This window comes from Calidris pugnax, unplaced genomic scaffold, assembly GCF_001431845.1.
Source record: "Calidris pugnax isolate Ruff unplaced genomic scaffold, ASM143184v1 scaffold133, whole genome shotgun sequence".
Lineage (NCBI taxonomy): Eukaryota > Metazoa > Chordata > Aves > Charadriiformes > Scolopacidae > Calidris > Calidris pugnax.
The window spans coordinates 4,723,941-4,747,839 of NW_015090977.1; the positions used below are offsets into that span (position 1 = coordinate 4,723,941).

Below are 23,899 nucleotides of genomic sequence, written 5' to 3' on the forward strand. Positions count from 1 at the left end.
CAAAATGTTGTTTTCCCCTAATAAATTCACATTTATCTCTAACGGAATGTACCAACTGAGCTTGTGCAGAAAATCCAGACATCTAAGGGTACAGTCTAAACATTTTTTAAAGCAACAACACGTAGACCACATGGTTTAGAAGAACAATTCCCTTCAAAAGATAAAGGGCAGAGTTCTTTCCCATTTTTGTGGGATTTCTTCCTCCTCTTTGCTGTCTCACATCTCATTAGTCGACGTGGTTAATCGCATGTAGCTCAGATTCATACATCAGTGGATTCGTCTCAATGTTTCTGGAAGAAGCTTACAACGCTCTCAGTTGTACAAGGATGAGGCCAGTCCACATCAAAATCTTAGTCCCTCTAACAGAATTCTCTTTTTCTGAGCACTGCAACTCTGCTATAAGTGGGGTTCCCTCTGCGGCACCACGTCCCGTCACGGCCATGGCCAATAGCAAATTCCACTATTTTTCAAGTTTGTTATCCAGAATTCTGTCAAATCATGACAGAACACACTGCTCCTGTAGCACGGAAAGATACCCAAATGCTAAAGGGAAATACTGCATAAGTAAAAGCAGGGTTCAGATGAACAGTGTAAGTGTATGGTTCAAGGTAACAGAAGCTTTCACGATGCTGCAGGTACGAGAGGTTCCCTGACACACTCACATAAAGTTGCTCTCTCAAACCAAGCAATTGGACTTTTTCCTTCGTGCTTTATGTGAGATGCAAAGGAGGCAGACGTAAAAAGAAAGCAGGGTGCATATAAATCTTGAAGGGAACAGGGATCCTACAAATCTTATTTCTTTTCTCTCTTCACCCTAGGTCATCATACAACTGAATATAAAACCCAGCAAATGTTATTTTTGTATCAGGAGCTGCAAAGGAATTGTACTGTAAATTTGCCCTGATTCACCCATGCGAGGGACCAATTTGGCAGATCATCCATCTTGTTCACTGTACACTGTCAGGGATGGCATGAATTCCCTACATGATAAACAGATTTCTTCTCAGGTCTGTGTCCTTTAACCCACAGCAAGGTCAAAATTATGGCTGCCTGGCTAATAAACTGCACGGCACTCGTTCAAGTTCCCTCTAATTTTGTCCCTTGTGCCAGCTTATACAAATCTTACTGAATAACTAGAGCAGCTGCAAATTTCCTATACAATTCCTCATCCGTGCACTGCAAACCACAGGCACACAGGGAGCGCAGAGAAAATCCAAAATAAAAAAAAAAACAAAACCACACCAACCACACAGGACTAAACAAAAGCATTTCCTAATGCTTCTTTCTGCCTCTCCTTTCCCTGCCCAGCCTAATTATGTAAACAACAAAGGTAATCTATATTATCATCTATCACCGAAATGCTCTGTGTTGCTCACATATTAGCTTATTTATTTTTTATATCACATATCAAGAGCTTACTTGAATTTCATTTTTAAGACCAATCTGCTGCTTATTTACTCAAAAAGGTAGGATTATCTGAATCTAATTTTGGAAGGCAGTACAGATGACAAACTGCTTTTTTTCCCCCCCCCAACGAAAGGCAAGTGTATCGTGATTTCAGATGAGGCATTATGCGCATATACTACAAATAACTCAAAATATGCTCCCCATTCATTTTTAGCATTTTTCCCTTATGGAAAAACATTTTCAAGATCACCTAAAATATCTGAAGAAAAGATCCATTCTTTGGAAAAGTCAGTTCAATAATCAAATAATGCAAACATTTCCTGTTAATCTACTTAAAAAATTAAATAGACATTTAGAGTACAAGTGACTGCTGACAGAACAAAGGGGAAAATTGAATGTATTCACTATTACAGATTTAACTGTCAATCCACAGCCATTTCGTATGGTTTATGAAATAATTTGTCTGTATTCATTTCTCTCAAGTTCCTCACAGGACAAAGAAACAAATTCAGGACATTTGAAAAATACACATTAAGATTTCAAAAGTAGCAATTGAACGTTTCCAATGAAAATAATACATTGAAAGCTTATTTCTTCGAAACGTATTCTGCTTTTTTAACCCCAGACTTCGCTGAAGAATAGCACTAAATTAAGAGCGATCCAATTTCTTACGAGTGCGTAAGTGATGATGACCAAAGGTCCACGTGTTTGTTTTTAGTGAGGAAGATATCATTTTGTCAATATGAGCGTAAAACCTCATTCCAGTAGGTGGTGGGTTTCCCACCACACGCGACCAAACTTTGCTCTACCAAGGGGGTGCTGCTTTCTGCTTTCCAACAGCCTGCATCCAATTTAAAACCTGAAGCAAAACCCCAAAAGCTTCAAAAATAAGGTGCTAGAATTAAAGAGCTGGGGAGATCAAGAGCATCATCAGTGATGAGGTCACTGGAGAACCTGGGAATTTTTGAAGTCTCAGGCAGCAGAATTGAGGCAAGTCGTCTGCTTTGTAGAGGATGGGAGAAAGATCTCCAAACAGGACTAAACAAAAGCATTTCCTAATGCTTCTTTCTGCCTCTCCTTTCCCTGCCCAGCCTAATTATGTAAACAACAAAGGTAATCTATATTATCATCTATCACCGAAATGCTCTGTGTTGCTCACATATTAGCTTATTTATTTTTTATATCACATATCAAGAGCTTACTTGAATTTCATTTTTAAGACCAATCTGCTGCTTATTTACTCAAAAAGGTAGGATTATCTGAATCTAATTTTGGAAGGCAGTACAGATGACAAACTGCTTTTTTTCCCCCCCCCAACGAAAGGCAAGTGTATCGTGATTTCAGATGAGGCATTATGCGCATATACTACAAATAACTCAAAATATGCTCCCCATTCATTTTTAGCATTTTTCCCTTATGGAAAAACATTTTCAAGATCACCTAAAATATCTGAAGAAAAGATCCATTCTTTGGAAAAGTCAGTTCAATAATCAAATAATGCAAACATTTCCTGTTAATCTACTTAAAAAATTAAATAGACATTTAGAGTACAAGTGACTGCTGACAGAACAAAGGGGAAAATTGAATGTATTCACTATTACAGATTTAACTGTCAATCCACAGCCATTTCGTATGGTTTATGAAATAATTTGTCTGTATTCATTTCTCTCAAGTTCCTCACAGGACAAAGAAACAAATTCAGGACATTTGAAAAATACACATTAAGATTTCAAAAGTAGCAATTGAACGTTTCCAATGAAAATAATACATTGAAAGCTTATTTCTTCGAAACGTATTCTGCTTTTTTAACCCCAGACTTCGCTGAAGAATAGCACTAAATTAAGAGCGATCCAATTTCTTACGAGTGCGTAAGTGATGATGACCAAAGGTCCACGTGTTTGTTTTTAGTGAGGAAGATATCATTTTGTCAATATGAGCGTAAAACCTCATTCCAGTAGGTGGTGGGTTTCCCACCACACGCGACCAAACTTTGCTCTACCAAGGGGGTGCTGCTTTCTGCTTTCCAACAGCCTGCATCCAATTTAAAACCTGAAGCAAAACCCCAAAAGCTTCAAAAATAAGGTGCTAGAATTAAAGAGCTGGGGAGATCAAGAGCATCATCAGTGATGAGGTCACTGGAGAACCTGGGAATTTTTGAAGTCTCAGGCAGCAGAATTGAGGCAAGTCGTCTGCTTTGTAGAGGATGGGAGAAAGATCTCCAACAACAGGCTGTCCCCAAAGTAGCTCGGTGGAAAGATGATGTCCATCAGGTCCTGAGCATGTGATGAAGATGCATCAGTTTAACACTACATTTTTAAATGTTCAGGGAACTGTTGGCAATCATCATTAAATATTCAAATACATCATAAATGCATGTAACTGAAATAAGTGACCTAAATCTCCTAAAGCTGCAGGTATAACTGAGTCATGAAAGGGCGAGGGCTCTACCACGCAATTTCATATTATTCATTCAGAATATACACGTTTGGGGCATGGGGAAGTTTGGCATTTCCAACCAATTTTTAAGAGCACATTCATATATGCAGCATGGAAAATAATAATCAAATGCCAATCAAGTATTAGGAAGCAATGCCTGCATAAATGGGCCAGCAATTTGAAATATTTGGCAAGTGCAAATGGCCTCCATTCATAGCTAAGACTACACCTTCCCATGGCTTCTATCATGACAGTGTTCTCGAAAACGTGAGAAAGTTGGAAAACAGAGTTCTAGTCTCAATTCATTGGTTACACACGTTTTCCTGAACTTAACATTAGATTTTCTTATTCTTCCCCATCCACAACGTTTCCTGCCCCCCGTGCTGGGGTCAGGTCCCCAGTGCTGGATCCTGGGTCCTGAACTGCTGGAACACTGGCTGTAGAACATTTTGGATGTTGATCATCCCACCGGTGGCCTGGACATTACCTGAGAACACTTCCCCCACCACAGTATGAGGCCAACACGTTCCTCTACGAGCTCTGACCATGTTCTGCTGTTGTAAGGTGACAAAATCTCTACAGGATGTAACGAGCCACAGGCTGCTCTGGGCTCCACTCCTGCAGACCTGAGGATCGCAGGAACCCAGCAGTAGGAGACACCTCACTATATTCTGCAAAACTGCAGGGCAGTGGTGAAGAAGGACCATTTTTATGATTGTGATGTACAGGAACTCTTCTGACCCCAGGAAGCAATCTAACATGGCCCTCCATACAGAAACAGTGGTGTAGCTCAGATCCACAGCACACTTCAGCTGGATGCTCCTTCTGAAGCTCAGGACACCTCAAAGACCTGCAGGTGATGCCTGCTACAACCTCCTCAGAGAATCACAAGATGTCTACATCACCTGATACCATTCCCCCATGTATCCCCCCTCAACAGAGGTATCTAGATGACGGAGCAGTGTTGAGACATGGACATGGTTTCACCCACTGCTCCCTGCCAGCACCAGCACATCCCTCCAGTCAAATTCCTTGCCCACGCTTTCAGAGCTGCAGGTTTGCCAATTTTGCTTGGACCCTGCCTCAACTGTTACAGCCTCAGCAGCAAACTGACTTCATGCCCACTTGTAAATCTGAAGTTCCGAGCAAAGATCTGAACAAGAGCATCCAAATTGCAAGCACAAAACACAAGCTGAACGGCCCGAGCCTCTCCTCCCAGAGCACTCCTGCATCTATGGTGAGTGCTCTGTACTTTTGCAGCTGGAAAACTGCTGGGAGAGAATAAACTGCCCAACCTTTGTTGCTAACACAAGCTCAGCTAATAAACTGCAAAAGGACTCATGGGGAACGAGGTGCAGAACATGGAGAAGTTGAGGAACACCATGCAAAACATAAAAGGTATTCAGGGGCCTCAGAAAGGATTATGAAAAATATTATATTCTAAAGACAGCAAGCAGACAACAGCTGCCTTAACTTTCAGAGCAAAGTGGATTGAAAAAGCAGATCCACTATAATTTCCAGAGACAAATCTCTGTAGTTTATCTGATCCACTATTTAAATTTCAATACACAGTCCTCTATCTGCAGTAATAATAACCTAAATTCCATTTAGTGTTCATTTGAGCAGTCAGGATAAAGTCATTTCTTATTATCTCCCCACTGTGTAAAAAACAGCTTGAAGGTAGGAAGTCAGCAAGCATTTTCACCAAAAAGTAATTATTGTAAGTGACATTTTTACTGCTGGCATGCCATAAGGCGAACTGCGCATTTGGAAGGACAAGTTGCTAAAACAAAATGACAGGGAACTCTGTGACATTCCGACAAGAACCCAAACATGATTTAACTGGCGCTTGGTTTGATGCACCACTTCCCACAACGTCCAAAGCCCGGGCTTCAGGTCCACGCCAAACTAGTCAAATTCCTGGTTCCTCACCCAAGAACAGCCAGAACCACCACGTCCTGTGCCGAGCGGAGCGGGGAGGCACCGGAGCATCCCGTCCCCCCCTCATTTCCTTTACGGCAAATTAGGAGGGAAGATGAAAGCAGACAAACATGGACAGGAGATTTCTCAGCAAACTCTTAAAAGAGCATTTGCTTCTTCAGGGCCCGCGTTCACCTCCGCGTGCAGATGAGTTAATGGACAACAACAGACCTGGCAGGTTGCCCCAGATCAAAGTGTCTCATACTGGGACTGGATTAGTTTCTGTTTTCCCTGATGATTAGGCTGCCCATTCTAGCCCATTTGTAGACCAAAAACCAGGGTAGGTTGTCCTGAGAATGAGAACCTGATGACAGAGCTGAGCCACAGCAATATCCTGAGGACGATCGCCGTGCTCCTTCCCAGGGTCTGAACATTTCAGGCAGAGATTTTTTTTTTTTGACCCAGCCTTCTATCTCATTTTACCTTTAGCAATGGCTGCCTTTGCAGGATCTCCTGAAGCACCACAACAACTCTCCTGGCTGACAGCGGCGCAGTGCAAGCCTGAGCTCTGTAAGAATCTGATCAGCACTGCAATACGTCCCTCTTCCGACTAATTAAAAGAAAATATGTGTGAAAGCTGAATGCTTTCTCTCAGGTAGTGGTTTCGGTGGATTTACTTGAAGTGAGTGAACCTTGCCTATTCACAATTTGCAAATTAATGTGGCTTATGAAAATATGATCCTCCCTACCATTATAAACTCCCACAGTTATATGTAGGGAGTATCCAAACCTCCCTACAGTGTGCATATCTAATGAGGCAAAGTATGTCGGTGCATGCAGTTAGAGTTGCAAGCACCTGCTATAGTTATCATTACAGATTCCCACTATGGCCGTGGAGATCTTGTTTGTTTGTTTGTTGCACAAATGTTATAACTTTGGGGAAAATGTTATTTCGGGTCTTGGCTCAGAGGGAAATTTGATGTGGATGGGGGGAGGGATCAAAAGAAAACCCCTTTAGGAAAGAGTGCAGATGTATGCATGGCTGTACCAAAAGGGGAGGAAACCAGCTTTGGTTAACTCTGAAATTACTGGGGCAATACTAAAGATAAAGGTCCCCATTCTGCATATAAGTATATGTTTGATGACAGGAGCACATAAAACTATCTGAATAAACTAATAAATACATAAACCTAACTTGGAAGTACTTGAAAAAACCTGCTTCTGGGTATTGTTAAAGGATTACAATGTTTTGCTGCAATTTTATGTTGTATTTTCAGTAATTACGTTAGCTTTGCACTTGTATTAAAAAAGTAAGTTTTCAACCATTCTAGAAACCAGAAGGAGCTGGAGAAACCAGATGTTCAGAAAAGAGCAAGTAAGATGGGAGCTGGCGATAGACTCATGAAGAGAGATTTACAGCTGGACATTTTAAAGTACTCACAGAAGTCAGGCAACCAATTCTCCTCTCAATGAATGTGCAACCACAAATCCCTTGGAGAGTGTTGAAAATCCCACTATCGTGCCCAACCTATGTTAAGTCTGGAACTGCTCACAGCCAACAGCTGGCACCAGTATCAGTTTAAGGTATTCCTGTCCCAACTCCATCCCCCATTTACCCCCATTTTTGCCTGACACTGAACACAGCTGGGCTGTCCTGAGTGCTTGGGGGAACCAAACCTCTGAACTAGGTTTGAAGAACAGCTTCCCTCCACCACACACCTGCAACACAGTGCGCGTGGAAGGGGTTAAGGATGAGAATCTGGATCTCTTTCCTTTCTTATTTGCAGTAGAAGCCCATTAGCAAAAGGATGGGTTTTTTATGACAGCCCCAGTGTTGCCATAATGAGGAAAGACCTAGTGCAGCCCCGTGAGTTAAATGTTGCTGGTGGAACACAAGTGAGGAGCCCCCTGTGCCCAGAGCCATCTAACCAACTTGATAACCAAGCAGAGCCACGTCCTGTGTGATCTCTGCCTGCTTGCTCTGGTTGGCGTGCAGCGAGGAACCAGGGCTGGGGGACTGTCCTCTCAGCTCACAAGCTTCCATCGGTTCAGATTTTCCTCCCTGTGCCTGCCTCTTAAAAAGCCTTTGCCAATTGGCATATGCCAGTGCCACCGTTTGGGTCTCACCCCTCTTTCTCTGGCTGCTGCATCACAGAATGCCCTGGCTGGTGAACACCTGAGCCCTTTACACACATCCCTCGAGCCCACACCTCGTACCAGCGAGTGCCTTATCCCTCTCTGAGAGGCGTGTTGTGCCCCACCGATGCAAAACGCCTCAACAGCCAAAAAGTTTGGTTCTTTGCAAATCCAGGTACTCATACAGGAGCAGCAAAGCAACATCACAGAGAGCTGGACAACTCTAAGGCTGCATAAAATCAAACCATCAAACTTCTACTGAGTGAGGAAGACTCCGGTACTTGGCTGCCCGCTGCGGCGTGGGTGGGCATGGACGGGGAAGGGCAGCCTGAACATCCAGGATGTCCAGGATCTTGTGTGGAAAGATACAACTGGAGTTAATCAATTAAAATGAAAAGCTGCACCGAGATCTATCAGACTTTGGAACAGACACACCAACCCCTGACACAACCACACCACTGGATAAAACTTCCCAATAAGCAGCATTAAGGGACAGTTTCGAAATCACCCACTGGGAAGCATGAGATCTCTACACAGCCAAGATTTTAAGTGCTATTATACAACAAAGGAAGGACAAGAAACTCAACCCCACCAACTTGAGAATTAGCTGGATGTAGAGACATCTCAACTGGGAAACATCAGAGCAATGCTCAGGTCAGGCCAACAGCCCCAAGCCCTTTCCCGGTCTCCCTGGCCAAAAGGGGACGCCTATGGAAGGGGTAACCAACACAGGAAGCAGGGAGAGAGGATCTCTGCAAACAGCAACCTGCTCACACGTGGCTTCCTCAGCCAAAAGTAAGGTCTTTGCGTTGAAAAATGCTGAACGATCAGTTTTTTATTTTACATATCACCTTCAAACAATTAAAAAACCCTTTCTGAAAGGAAATCAGATTTTAAATGAGGTGATTAGTGCCAAAATCATGGCTGCTTTAAAAGACATTGCTCTACTCTGCTAATCTGTATTTAATATTCAGATTTTTCTGTGTTTCCATAACTTAGTCAGAAGTCAATATTTAGAAATAACTGCTGGAAAATGTTTTCAATAACCTTATTATCAAAACAGCTTGTGTGCAGAAGCTTTATTAAGGATTTTCTGGATATTAAAGCAAATATGTCATGAAAGCAATCAATCAAGATGCCACAACCCCACATAGTTACATTTTTTAGTATAATCAAAATAAACGTATACACAATACCTTTTGGAAAACAGAGTTAGAGCTTTCAGGGGGTCTGCTGCAGTTTATGGTGCCTTTGTTGATTTGATGACCTTGTGATTAGGGACTAACTTTAAGGTGTTACCATCTTCATGACTGTTTGTTGTCCTCCTCAGTCCTATGCCTGAGTGTGATGGTATTTCTACATCCTCCTAAGAGATTTTAACCACTTCCCTGCTCCAGAGCATGAAGCAGAATGGATATGTAAGCCGTGTGCTGCATTTAAATTTATCTCCCCCCTGAACAATGTGGATGTTCATGTGCCACGGGCGGGATACACACGGGATGGACCCAGGGCTAACGACCGCCCGCCTGCCCCAGCAGAGAGGTCCTGCCTGACTTCACCCATCGGCAGCACAGTGGGTTCTTCTTCATCTTAGAAGAAAGCAGTGGCAGAAGAGTGACCCTGAACATCCCTACACCAAATGCACTCCTCCTCGGGAGGAGTTCTGGCTAAAGTACTGAAACAAAATGACATTTACATTGTATGCAACAATATTATAAAAGCTATTAAGGTACATTATTTTACACATCCTCATAATCTCTCCATACTGCTTTACTTAATTTGTGATAAAATTGTTGAGAAAGGGTACTTAATGTAGGACAGTCAGTAAAAGTAATTTATCATCTTCCCGCTTCGGTGCTCACGTTATCAGCGAACTCATTTTCTGCATTCATCATGCAATCAGCCTATTATTTGCATATTAATCAGGCAGTGGACCATGAAAGAGCCGCATCCCAGCCAAATGCTGCACTATCTCAGGAGGAACACTCAGTAATTATCATACATCAGTGTTATGATGTGGTAATTGATTATAACATCTTTCTGTTGCCCCTGGGGAGTCCCACTGCTAACCCAGCTTCAGGCATTCTGTGCAGATTTTTCTCTGAAAATTAGAGAAACCATTGCTGTCCTTTTATTAGATTTTTTTTTTTTTTTTTTACCTTTACAATAGAGAGCTCTCTGGGTATTTCCAAGTTACTTTCGCTTTTTTTTTTTAAAAGAAAAAAAAAAGAAACCTTCATTAGAAAAAAAAACAACAACACCTGCCTCAGATCAGAAAAGGTAAAAACCAAAACCAAACCAAAACCCCCAAAACAAAACAGTTGGGCTGGTTCTTTTCCGTCCTCTCTCTTTCAAGGTCTGGTGGCTCTTTAGGTGCCCGGCGTTGCTTACACAATACCCTTCCCCACCACCCACAACGAAATGTTGCAACTTCAATAGACAGTAATTGCAAAGTTCGCATAAAGGCAGTTAAGCTGCTTTATTTAGGTGCCAAATGAGAGGCTAATTTTGGTCCTCTCGTAAAGGACAAATGAAACATCTGCCAGTTCAAACTTGCACTATTTTTAGGACCCAAGTTCCAGAGGGGTAAAAGAGAGAAACAACCATAAACCACAAATGCAGTTACACTGGGGCTCATCTCACACCTCCTTGGGGTCTGCAAAACCAGGCAGGGAGGAGACGGGGGGGGGTCTCCCACCACAACCTTCCCAAAAGGGACATCTCAGGAGGAGACACCAGAGGGGACCATCTCACACCAGGTGATGGAGAGGGATGTTATGACCAGGCTACCTGCGAGGAGAGCTGGGGAGAAGACCTGGCAAGGACAATGGTACTCTCCAAAGCAGCTTAATGTCTTGGGACGCTCTTATGGGGGAGACTCCAGGCACTGACAGCAACAGGGGGATATTGTCTCAAGCTTGGGTTTTGCCAATAAATAGTATCAAAGAGTTCTCGAGTTATTCTGGGGAACAATCACTGGTTTTAACCCCACTATAGGGCACTACAGCCAAAGAAACAAGTATCTTCTAAGTTGCTATCAGCAATATCTTTGACAAGTATAAATATAGGACACATACTACCAAGCCTATTTTATATTACTTGTTGTCATTATATTTTCTCCTTTCATTAGGCTTATTAACTGGATATTCTTCTATTTTGACTTCTATTTAAATTTGATCTCAAATCCACTTTGTTTTCAATGCAAGGTGTGTTTCTTAGCAGATTTAAAACAGACACGGGATTCTTTCATGTGCTGTTTCTCTGGATGGCTGGTGGCAAATTTCAAAACTTCCAATACCCATCAAATTAGGTGAGACAAATTCATCGCTTTTTCTCGCACCCTAATGCAAAGGACAGGCTAGAAGGTAACTTGGAAGAGATTAATTTTCTAGTAATTTGCTGGTTTTTCTTCTTGGGAATGATTTGCTATCAAGTAATATGTAACTCTATAATCAGAAGAGGATTTCATTGTTAGTGTCTCCCAGGCTGTTTATGTACCTCTTTCAGAGCTGCCTGGCGGAGAAGACGGCTCCTCGTAGCTCCATCCCCATTATAAGACGGGAATAACAACCCGCATCTCCGGCGCTAGCGCACCTTTTCTCCAGTATTTTGGGAGGAAAATAGCCCATTATCTGTTCTTTGAATTGAAAACAAGGTAATTTTCATCCGGCGGAGGAACATTTTGCAATTTGCTGAGCAGCAGTTGGGCTGCTGCCTGGGGATGGCCGAGGGTGTGATGGTTGTCTCCATCCCACCGGTGGCAGCCACGTGGCCACGGGGGCCGGACCTGCCGCCCCCTCCTTTTCCCACAAGCAACCAAAAGAGACCAACGTGAGCTTCTGCCAGCTGCCAGAGCCTCCTATTCCCAAGAGGAAAATATCTGCTCCCTTAGGAGAAAAGCCTTTCTGACCTCTTCTGCAGCTGCCAGCCCACGGGGGACAGATCCTGGCCATCACCCTGGCTCCTGACCCCCCCCGCAGCCGCCTGGCCTCCCCGCGCCGCAGCACGACTGCCACGGCCTCGCTCGCCTTTCAGTGCTGCTCCAGTTATTTTTATATTTGGCTTTCTAACGTATCAGCTCATCGTTTTCCACCCAGCTCCTCTGCAGTCAGCAGCTGGCAGGAGAATCCCCCCCGCGCCTGGAAGCGGGAAGGGGAGGTAATGGGGGGCCCCCTCCCCAAAGGAGGCCGCTCATCTCCAAACGCGCAAGCAGAGGGAAAAGAAAATGCTCTGGTAATTAATGAAACGAAGTAATAAGTAATGAAAATGATGAACAGTGGAATTCGCAGAGCTCTAATATTCAAGGGCCATGGTTTCTTTGAAAGAAGGCCAGAAGAGAGGGCAAGGAAGTTGCAGGATCAGGTTGATTCTGAAGTTGCAGTGGAAGCACATCTGGAAAGTTTGTGGGTTTTTTTTAAATACAGTTCAAAAAAAGATATTGATGAACTAATTCTATTTTTTAAAAATGAAGACTGTGAATGAGGCATTAGCATGCCTGGTGAGATGCTACCACAGAGCTGCAGGTGAGCTCCTTGCGTGGATCCTCTTGCACACACCAAAGGAGAGGGAGCATAAAGGACCCACATTCCCAAACTAAACACAGAAATAAAGCATAGCTGCAACCTGTCTTCTTCAAAACGAATGCTATGAACCCATAACCACACTTCAGAGCGAATTACATTTGTCTTCAGAATCCAGCAGGAGTCTCCTCTTTGCTGTATGAATATGAAAAGTGTGTTGGTGCTTTGTCATTAGAATTCAGCCGCAAGGAATATCTGCCTAGAAAATAGCGTCCACTCTTTGATTATATTTTTTACTTTAGCACTTTTAGAACAGTAAAGCTACGACCACAATGAGGATGGAGTCACTTCTGCACTTTTAAGCACCGGGTGGTTCAATGGACAGAAAAGAATGCAACCAGGATGGGAATTTCTCTACAAATACTGAGTATCTGCAAAACATCACTGAGGGACAAAGGACTATGGCCATGCCAGACAGCCTGGGGAGGACAGGGCTCGGCAAGCAGCAGAATGACCAGATGATGGCTTGCAATGACAGCCAATGGTATATTAAGGACTAACTCGAACCACTGACTTCACGCTGCATTCCCAGGTCCCAGTAAGGTGCCTTGACAGCGATTCTCCCGGCTTTATTGATACCAGAAAGGCTGCCAGGAAGGTTTTCATGGTCCAAATGTCAGGGAAATGGCACAGAATATGATCACACGCATTACAGACAGACTACAACAGCTGCCCTTGTGAGGAGCCAACTGATATCCTATGGTTTGAAATCAAGACAGCCACAGCCAACTGCTTCAGAGCCGCCATCCCGAGCCACACAGAAAGAATGGGGAAACTTCCCCAGTATGGGCCAGCCTTAGCATGAAGATTACTGCTTGGCTGACATAGTTGTTCAGCTCCAAACTTTAAAAATGCCTTTGCATCTAGCACAAAAGGAGAGAACCTTCTCGACCAAATGGAGAGAGTCAGAAATCAGTCCTCAAACAGAAGCTACCTATGCAAGGAATTACTGCCGTCCAACTACCCAGCTATTAAAAGCCACCTGATCTCCCTTCTCTTCCATTTTATAGACCACTTTCACCAGAACCATTTCATGCCATACAATTTTATTATCCCAGAATGCCAGCAAATGACTGCAAAACAACTGCTCTCTTCTTTTTGATTCAATAATAAAAAAACAGCTCAAATTTGGGAAGAGCTGTCAGCATCCCTAGACCGATCACTCGTGTGATCTCAAGGCAGTAAGGATTCAGCTCTCCACCACCTAACCCTGGTCGTGCTCTGCACCACCATCTCGGACACCTCTGCTCATCCAAAGCAAACCAGTACGATGAAGGAAATAACCATCAACAGTGGGGAAACTGGGGGTAGGAGCTTCTCCATTGCCACCGTGTGGCTGGTGAGCTCTGCCTGTGAGTGCCTGAGGATGTGTCAGGACCACAAACCTCAGGTACACTCTCTCCTCACTTCATTTCTCCTGGAGCAGTCGGTGTGCCAGCATCCTGCTGTTAGTAGGTAAATGTGAAGATCTACCCAGCACAGAGGTAACTACCTGCCCCCTCAGCAGCTTCCATACCGAAAAATATTCCAGGAATAGGTATGACATAAATAAAAATATAATGGATACCTGGGTCTGCCATCATTCCACAATATGTCTGTTAATATCATAACTACAGTAAACCACAGATTGCATTCTGATTTTTTTTCACATTTTCCTTCCCAAGGGGTGATAAGAAGTAATCTCCCTGTTGTTACAAATGTTTTATTTTGAAAATAAAGCTTTTATGCATATTTTAGTTGATCTAAATACAGTAGATCTTGGGTTTTTAAATCACCAGATAATATGCAATTATCTCAAGCTAGATTCTGATTTTGAAACAAGCTCTAATTAGCTCCCCATTTTATGCTGCTATAATCCTTTCTTCAACTCCCATGAGTGTTACTATTGCTAAGCAGCATGAGGTTAGGAATGATGGATGATACCCAGAAAGGAAGACAAACAAAAGGGAAATTCAAAATCCCCTGAGATCACCCGCAGCTGTATCGGCAAATGAAGATTTCCACATTAGGTCATAAGACGACCCTTACAGAAACACATACCAAAAAGGCACATCTTTTTCCCACTGAGTATTTGCAAGTCTTTAATGTAGTATATAGAGAGTATATGTCCTTCACAGAGGATAAATACAAAAGTGAATTAAAAAAATTCAGCTTTCCTGGGAGTAGCTACGGAATCAACAGCACCAAAAAAAGAAACTTTGTCTAAATGTCACATAGAAGCTCAGTAAAGAAATAAGACCCCAAAATAAAACAAACTAACAAAAGCTTTATACAGTACAAGTGTTTAGAAAAATATCCAAGCACATAAACCTTCTTCTGGCACATGGCTACTGGCCAAACCAGCTCTGATCATCAGAAATGCAACTAAATAAGGGCCAAATTCATCATGAAAAAATGCTGATGCAGTTGGGTGACACTAATTCAACTTTTTTTTTTTTTTTTCCATGTGATTTGGTCCGTGCTTTTGACACATAAATCATTAAAAAGGCAGATTTACCCAAGGGCATTAGAGCATTTAGGTGGAAAGAAATACACAGAAAAAATGTTAGAAAAGGCACGGTGATACTATTTTTGACCACCTAGGGTACAGACACCATTTTTGTATAAAACGTGAAACTTGCACAAAATCACCAAAGCCTTGATGAAAGGTCAGAGGCAGAAAATATATATATGGTTGTAATTTTGGTATAGACTGTGCTTTTTGAAAATTCATAAATACAGCTTGCAAAGAAGAAAACAAGCCTGGCTTCTCTTTGCTATTTCACTCTATATATATATATATATATATATATGTATATATATAATGCTTATCCATTCACCCTTAAACATAAAAGACTGATGGGTCCATCTGTCCACGTGTGACAATGGAAAACTACTGGACAAAAGAACAGATTTTCATGAATGAGGTGTTAATCAAAACCTTATGATCCAGAAGCGTAACTAACTGGGGTCAGAAATCCAGAAAATCTTGCTAGTTTGATAGAACGGTGCCAAACGGTAATGAAAATACTCACAGCTAATAAAAGTTTGAGACGTTACTATGCATGTTGACACTCCGTACACTGAAGACCTTCTTGGCAAAGCACTCAGGAGCCACTGAATGTATTAGTTTAATTTCACTTCTTTCCCTTCACGCATTCAACAAGTTCCAAGCCAATTATATTACATGGAAAAGGCTCCAGACCTTTTCTCATTTTAAAATTGTTCTGATTAATTTCTGTTTAAAATTACAAGTATGTAACCTGTTCTGCCTTGATTTTCCTGGGAAATGTCTCAGAAGACCAGAAAATTGGAGCCGGCTTTTTTTTTTTTTTTCCTGCCCTGAAGTGGAGGATCTTTCACAAATGCATAATTATTATTACCTTTTCCAAACTGTTTGCTGCGCTTTTAATTACAGAACAGCTGCTAATAAAAGAAAATTACCAAACTGCCCTTCCTCAAATAACTTGGTTTTGCTCTTTTGTTCTGTGGGGGTGTCACAACCTTCCTCACCCCTTTCTACAGAGAAAGGCGCCAAGAAAAGAACATCTTGTGCAAAAATTTTATTTTTAATCATGGGAAAGGAGGAAGAAAAGGGCACGAGAGCCCGTTTTCTCATTTGTAAATCTGCTTGAAGGGAAGAAAGAGGGCGATCATCAATAATATGATTTTATTAGCTGATAGGAATGTGTCGCCTCACAAAATATTAGCTCAAGGGCAGGAACTGACAAGCGGGATCGGGAGTGTGGGAGGGGAGCAAAATATCACGGCAGCGAAACCGAACTTCCTGAAGGAAATCACTTTCAGCTACCAGCGATCCTCAGGGGAATCCATAAGGTGGTCGGATTTTAATACTATGGGCTTGTCTTTCAATCTTTCATAATTACGGTTAGTCATAAATATGATGATTAGCAATAACAATGCAGCCTTTTCCCAGCTCCTCTGATTTCAAATTCCTCTTAAAATGGCTACAATTAATTACTCATATTTTCCATGCTGTCTCAGGCGTTTATAACTGTACCAGTTACTCTTGCATAGTACTGATGCTACAAAAAAGTAGTCAAAGGCAGGCTTTTAATGAACAGCAGCATATAAAACGTTGCAGGAAATTTCCATGTTTGCTAAATGCTTGGCTATAAGTAACAATAGCCCTATGATTGCAAATAATTTTTCCCCATTTTGGTTTTGTTTTCATGGCTTGTTTTCACCAGGGGCATTTTTTTTTTTTTTTTTTGCTTTTATCTATTTATGTTCAACTGCTCTTCTTAAGGAAAATGTGGACTGAATATCATGACGGATTTTCTTCTAGTAAAATCTTTTAGAATGCAAAATAGTTTCCCAGTAGAGAGAAAAAGCACTTTGGTTGGGATATTCAGAATAAAGCCAGCAAGCTCCAATAAAAAAAAACCAACCAAAAGTATGTTTCAGAATGGCAGAAAGGTGGAAGAAGATCATAACCCATCGTTCTCTGGACCCTGAAATGCAGCAATTCTCCGACACAGGGCACTAGATGTAAGTCCAGAGCAGGGCACAAGTATTTCTCTAGAGCACAAAGCAGCCTGAGAGGTTTACGTCAGTTAAACACATCATTGGTAAGAAGTCTGTGTGGGTAGAGTTTGGTATCTAACAGCAGGAACACAGCTGTTCTGTTCCAGCTCCTTCCTATACTGTGGCCATCTTATAAAACCTTGAGTAATTCACTTCTCTTTGACACTCATCTTTGCTGCATCTGCTTTTTTTTTTTTTTTGCAAACGGAAAGGAGAGGGGAAAAGAAAAAAAAAAAGGTTGGCTTGGAATATTTAATGAAGCTTGAAAAAGAAAGACATAACGTGTTGGTTTTTTTTTCTCCCCACCTTCAAATTAACAAAGCAGATTTTGTGCAAATGAAAGTGGAAAAAAAAATATGCCAGGGAGTAAGGCAGCTGGAGTATGTAGATCACATTACAAACGAAAGGCTTGTTTTACAGCCATTGTCACATGTCAAGTTGATAAGCTGAACTATGGTAAAAAAAAACCCTACAGAGCCAATGATCTCTGAGATCAGACAGAGTCTCTTTACCTAATATATGCAGCTAAATATGTGTACTCCCTACATCTGCCATAGCAACAGGGAGAGAACGAGGAATTAACTGCATTAATAAAAAAATTGAAGGGTCTCCTGTATGATACAACAAAACGCGAGAAACGTCTCGGCATCAAAGCAAAAGAAACGTAACAAAAGCACAGAGAATTATTTGAGAGCAAATCATTGAAACCAGCTGATTACCTGAGCTTGCACATCCCTGCTGTAGGGAATCCTGTAATGATGTCACAGAGTGAAGGACTAGATAAGAGAGGAGAGGAAAATCAGGGAACAATAAAAGGAGATGCCAAACCACAAACCAAACAGTAAAGCAAGGCTCAACACATAGCAAAGGGGGGCTCTGGGCAAGGGCACGCCGCTCCTTTGGGTCGGTGGCGTTATAAGGGCACAACCGAGGCCAAGCTCTAGCCTGGCCTTTCTGTATCAATAGGCATTAGGGTAAGAGAGAGCCACAATAAAAGCGTAATTGCAACACAGCGTTCCCCCTTTAAAGCTTAGTTCTTCTCGCTCACCTCCTGAGAAAGCAATCGATACTCTCCTAGGAACAATAAAAATCCCCTACGCGACCCTAGGAAACAGCGCACGAGACTTCCCAGCTCTTGGGCCAAAAGTTTTCCAATTGTGTATCATGTTCATGCCTCGATAATATCATCCTAATTAGGAACTTGATAACTGCTGCTTATCAATTACGCATAAACGAGCGCTTCGTTCATAAACATTCCCGGGCTGCGAGGGCGGACGCTGCCACTTCCAGGAACGCCTGGACCGGCACCGGGGGCAAGGCTCACTTGCTACAACTTTAACAACATCAACAACAAAATTTAAAAAAGAAAAAAAAAAAAAAAAAAAAAAAAAAAAAAAAAACCCTCATATTTTTCAGTTTCCCTTAAGTCTGCTGTCAAAATAAAGAGGTTTAAAAGTTGAGTAAAGCGCAAGATCATTATGTCCAGCCATGCTATCAAGAATAGAAAATTATGAGGTTGCAGGGGAAGGGAGTTATAGGAAAGAAATAAAGCAAAGAATGAGGTTATACTTCATAAAGCCCAAAAAAAAAAAAAAAAAAAAAAAAAAAAAAAAAAAAGAAAAAGATCTCCTCCTCCTCAACTCAAACAACATAGTGGAATTTTAATTACCTTGTCCTTGTTGCTGCCCTTGTGCAGGCAGGACACACTGTCCCAGCTCACCATTCAACCAGAGCTGCATACGAATAAATGGTTCTCGGCCTTTTTGGGTCAATTTACTCCATGGCTTTGGCCTGGAGAGCATGTCACTGACACTTCCTTGGGACAGCCCCAATACCTGAAGTGAAGCAACCAACAACGGCACGTTAACACATTTGAGGTGGAAGGGGAGTAATTTAAGTCACTTCGGTTTCCTTTAGTGCTACATCGCTCGAGTCGGTTTTATATGGACAATTAGTGAAAATGCAAAATGACCTCTGTAGGCAACGGGTGGAAACGCTTTTCTCCTGCCGTGGTTCCCTTCAGGAGTGTGGGTTTGTTCCTGCAGGAACGGAGCGGCAGCGCAAACGGCAAAAGGATGGCACGAGATTTGCATGCTTTTCATATTTTGTGTCAAATAGTTTCATCAGTTCTTACAGGAAAAACACAGAGTCCGGGCACACACAGGCAGATAAAACAGGAAATGATTGGCATGTATTTTGTTCTCAAACAAAAATAATTGGGACTTTTGAGACTAGGCCTATATTTGGTTGAGGGTTTTTTTGGTATGAATTATAATGATGTGTGTTTTCACCTGTAGCAGCGGCTGCTCCACGTAAGTAAATATTTAAGAATACAGCCGGCCGCGGCAGAGGGGGAATTTCAGACAGGCAGGAGGCAATTACTTGCCTGGAATTCAGCACAGGTACAGGGGTTAAAAATCATACTTAATGAAAGCTGCCACGGGATCTTTAATGACCCCAAGAGGTCAGGCTTTTCATTTTACATCTTAGTGAAAAGGTAACAGGGCGATGCCAGCTCCTCTTATACTGTCATATTGATTCCTTAAGAAGCAGCACCACGTCTCCACCACTTCTTACAGCCGGGGAGGTGCGTTCGGGTGGTCGGGGACCCCCCCGAAATCCCAGGAGTTCAATGCTTAGGGCCCACCACGTAAGAACTTCATAAAGCCTTATCGTGCATGGCATATCTGTGATCAAACATTGCTTAAAAACATCTCAAAGCACACTAAGATACCAAGCACCAGGTGTAAGAAATGACTGGAAATTCTTAAGACTAAGGAGAGGTAGGGGATTTTCCATGTGCTTGTTTAAATACCCTCGTGCGCGTTTCCAAATATTAAAAAAAAAAAGGAAAAATGCTCTTGTGTCCATAATCTTCACTTATAACAAATTTAAGACTCTCCAGTCATGACAATGGTATTACTCAAATATTCCATGAATTCATTACATTAAGCATGAAATATTGAGTCTCAATAATGTTTGCTTCAGCTTTCGATGTTTCTAAACTCGGGGGCCCCATTTCTAATGCCAAGTGGCTGAAGCCAATCTTTGTACAAAAACCTACACAATTCACAAAACCCAGGAAAACTAACACTTCCCTTTGCAAGCTTATTTTTGAAACACTTAATATACGAAGCAAAAACATTGTTTCCATAAGATACACGTGGCATATCCCCCGCCGTTAAACTGAGCTCCGTGCCAACGCAAGGAGCACAACGCGCATCGACAACGCTGGTGTAAGAAGAGAGAACCAGTTCTTTACCTTTTCCCCAAAGATCCTTTGGCAGATGCCATTCTTTGCTAGCTTTTCTTTGACCTGCCGCGTTAGCTCTATCGTATCCACCTCCTGGTACATATAAATCTCATACTGCTCAGGTGTCAGTGGAGGAACTGAAGGTTTGGATGGCTTTGACAAAGACACGATAGGGGATGAAGGGAGGGGGCTATTTTGTGGTGTCTCACTGCGACTCGCCCCAGTCATGCTCAATTCAGAACTCTGGGAGTACGGAGATTCAGCGTTTGGCCACTCTTTCCAATACTCTGAAGAAGATGGTCCTTGGAGCTGGCTACGATCTGGCCTAGTCTGATTGCTGACCTTTTCTTTTCCACCACTGGCTTCCTCAACTTTTACATCTTCGGGAAGAGCTGCATTTCTTCTCTCATGCTGCACAGTATTCCACCAATGGTCCTTCCAAACACCACCACGTCCCAACTCATTTTTAACATGCCTCAACATACCCTGGGCAGAATCACTTACTCCATGAAGCTCTAACACAGGTGCCTCCTGAGGCTCCTTTTTGAGCCCAGAGAGGTTCTGCAATGCAGAGATACTGGAATCAGTGACAGATGAATGTTTCTTCAGGGATATGGCCAAAGGAGAATAGCTGGAAACCGAAGACATTGCAGGTGTAGATACTAGTTTGGGGGACAGGATAGAAATGTCAGCTTGAGATAAAGGTGGTGTTTTTAAGGCAGGGTCAAGGGCAGCCTGCTGTGCCTCCATTTCTCGTCGGGCTTGTTGCAGAATGGATCGAATAGCATCATCAGAATTGCCACTGCTAGATGCAGAAGGCGGCTGAGCCGGCTCAGCTATGAAAAACAACCAAAAGACTAAATGCAACAGAGGAACATGCTTCATATTCAACACGTGCTACTGCAAATATTTCCCTGGCAGAAAAAGGGCTGCAATACATTGCTGGATGGGAGGGAGGAGTTTTCACTAAGCAAAAGTTTGCACTTTTCAACGTATAAAGTAAGATTTTCAAAGTTCCTCACTGGAAAATTTTGAGAGTTGCCAAAGTACCGGACATTTGCACGCTCAGACTCAACTGCAGAAGTCTAGTACTACTTGCATATTTTCCACCATTGTAAAAATTTTCAAATAAATGCCTTTGAAAATCAAGCCTTCACCTCTTCCTCCCCCACCCCAAGCAGTCAATAACATTTTACAGTCCTGTTTACAAAATTATTTAACCTTTCACTTGTCTCTGTCTCCGCAAATGATTCGTAACACACTCAAAACTGAACACAGCTGCATTCACCTGGACAGACTATTAATACCCTCTTACAATATAAATAAGGTGAGTCCTTTTAGCTCCAAAAATATAACACACGAGTTACGACAAAGCAAGAACTTTAGTAAGAGACATCATTATTTCATTTGACAACCTAAATATGCTCCTGCTTCCTGTTTTTTTGTTCCCTGGTCCCAACCACTGAAATAAACAGCTCTACAAAAATCAAGCTGACGCCTGGCCATCACTCTCTGCCTTTATCCAAAGCTCCAGGACGGAGCCACGGGCGCTTTCAGAAGAGATAACACCTAAATGCAGTATTTCAGTGGTGAACCAGGGCTCGTGGGGCTGTGCTGCAGCAGCCAGCGATGAGCAGAGACTGGAACGTGGGTGTAGAATTATCTCTGCAGAGCCAGGAGGTTTTTGCAATGGCATCTGTTTCCATTTAAGTTAGTCTCCACTGAGGTCCCCAGTGCTTGAAAACCAGTTCCTCTGAAAGCTACTCTACAACCAGTGGGGAAAGCGAAGCAGTAGACAGTAACAGGGAACCTGTACATGGCCAAAAGTGGCCTCAAAGTGAAATAAGATTTGAAACATGCTGCGTATGATTCTAGAAATTTTATGCCTCATCTGAATACATTTCCAAATTTGCCTCCCTACATTCCTTCCTGTCACACACTATAAAATACATGAAAAGCTAAGAAACGGGAAGAAAAGACAGTGGGACCATCTCTTCTGTTTTATCTACTGGTTTCATAGGGAGTTTTGAGGCTGAATGAATATTTGAAAGGAACTCAGAGATTCTCAGATGATACATGCCACTGAACAACACGCTTGCAGTTTCCTGCCCACATTTTTCTCTATGTAGCTATTACTTGTATGAAGTCATATTACTTAAATCGTATATTAACTAGTCTTTCATATTTTGCCATGAGATTAGCTTAGATTAGCTTTTCATTTAAAAGCAGCTATTCAAAACTGTAACTCAATATTTACTTTAAAAAACACAACAGCAGTAAAACACAGCATTCTCTACTTCAGCATTAGCCCTTCAGCAGTACTGGAAACTCTTTTAAAGTTGGGAGGGCTACGGAGTAGACAGAAACGTTAACTACAGGACAGCATACAATGAGCAATTAATCTTATCTGGGGCTAAGCTGTTAAACTAATGATGTTTTGGGGAAAGGAAATGCTTTTTGGATTTGCCAATTCATTCACTGGATACGTTCTGTAACCAATAATAAAGTCATATAAAAGTTAGAACTGAGTTTGCCTGTCTGACACTTTCGGTACATGATGTTCACAGTACAAGGGCACCGTGTGACTGGTAATCACTGGCCAGACTGGGACCTTCACCCCCAGAAATCTGTTCCCTCTCCCATGTAGTTGTGTCCCTGGGGCCTAAGTTAGAGACAGAAGAGAAGAGAAAGCAGGAGCTCCCTTTCCAAGGAACAAACTGGCAAAAGAAAGGATTTTGTAGGTTGGTCCTGCAGAGCAGCTGCCTGCAGGTCTGGAGGGGTGTCAAGCAGCAGGGAGCAGCACTTGGAAAATAGGGATTTAGAAATCCCACAGCATCGTTCCCCTGGGAGCAGGGCAGGGAGAGCAGGCAGAGGCTGAGCAGAGACCCTGCCAAGCCGTGACATGTGTGACCTTAACTTGGGCTGCCTTACAGACAGAAACAACTCTATTTAATAAATAAAATACATAAATAATTTAAAAAAAGCTCTTCAAACCTACGTTCAAGGTTTTAAGAATATAATTAACTGACCAGAAAGCTCATGGTAATTGTTTTAATTAAATTCTGAACTGAAAGGAGCAGGAGACAAAATGAAACCGTACCTGTTTTCTGTACTTGCAGCTCCCTTTTGGCTTGTTCGAGAATGGATTTGATGGCTTCATCAGAGCCAGTCTCTGTGGTTCGGATTCTTGTGGTTATATTACCTGAAGAGGAAAACAAGCACTAATGACAATGGGAAAACTTTTATTTGTTTGGTTGTTTGTTTTTTTTTTTAACACAGACAGTATATACTGATACACCACTAGCATGACCTGACAACAGTTTACATAGGAACCTTTACCAACATTTACAACACCAAGAAGGTACTTAAACATAATAAAAAAATAAATATCCTTATTGTGTAAAAGCCTGCCCGCTAGCTGCCCTGGAACGATGAAAACACTGACATCATCAGAGGAAGAACTAGGTGGTTGTATATTCCTTTTCTAGGATAACACATATAGGTCTATTTTTTTTTCTTTCTTTTTTTTTTTTTTTTTTTTTGGGGGGGGGGGGAACACAGGGGAGAAAAACAAAAAACTTGAAGAAGTATCTGCCCTGAGGGTCCCTCCTGCTCGCTCTGCCTGGTGGCCTGGGACGGT

The 23,899-nt window shown here is 42.2% G+C and overlaps 1 protein-coding gene across 1 annotated transcript in view; it reads right to left on the reverse strand.

The window, feature by feature from the left end:
• The window catches only part of CUX1 (cut-like homeobox 1), a 206,544-nt gene that overhangs the window by 25,337 nt on the left and 157,308 nt on the right, over positions 1–23,899 (reverse strand). The window contains exons 17-20 of the mRNA XM_014953031.1: positions 23,360–23,461; positions 20,269–21,095; positions 18,676–18,841; positions 17,726–17,782 (exon numbers count right to left, since the gene is read on the reverse strand). Of these exons, the coding sequence (XP_014808517.1) occupies positions 17,726–17,782; positions 18,676–18,841; positions 20,269–21,095; positions 23,360–23,461 (1,152 nt within the window). The remainder of the gene's footprint in view (positions 1–17,725; positions 17,783–18,675; positions 18,842–20,268; positions 21,096–23,359; positions 23,462–23,899) is intronic.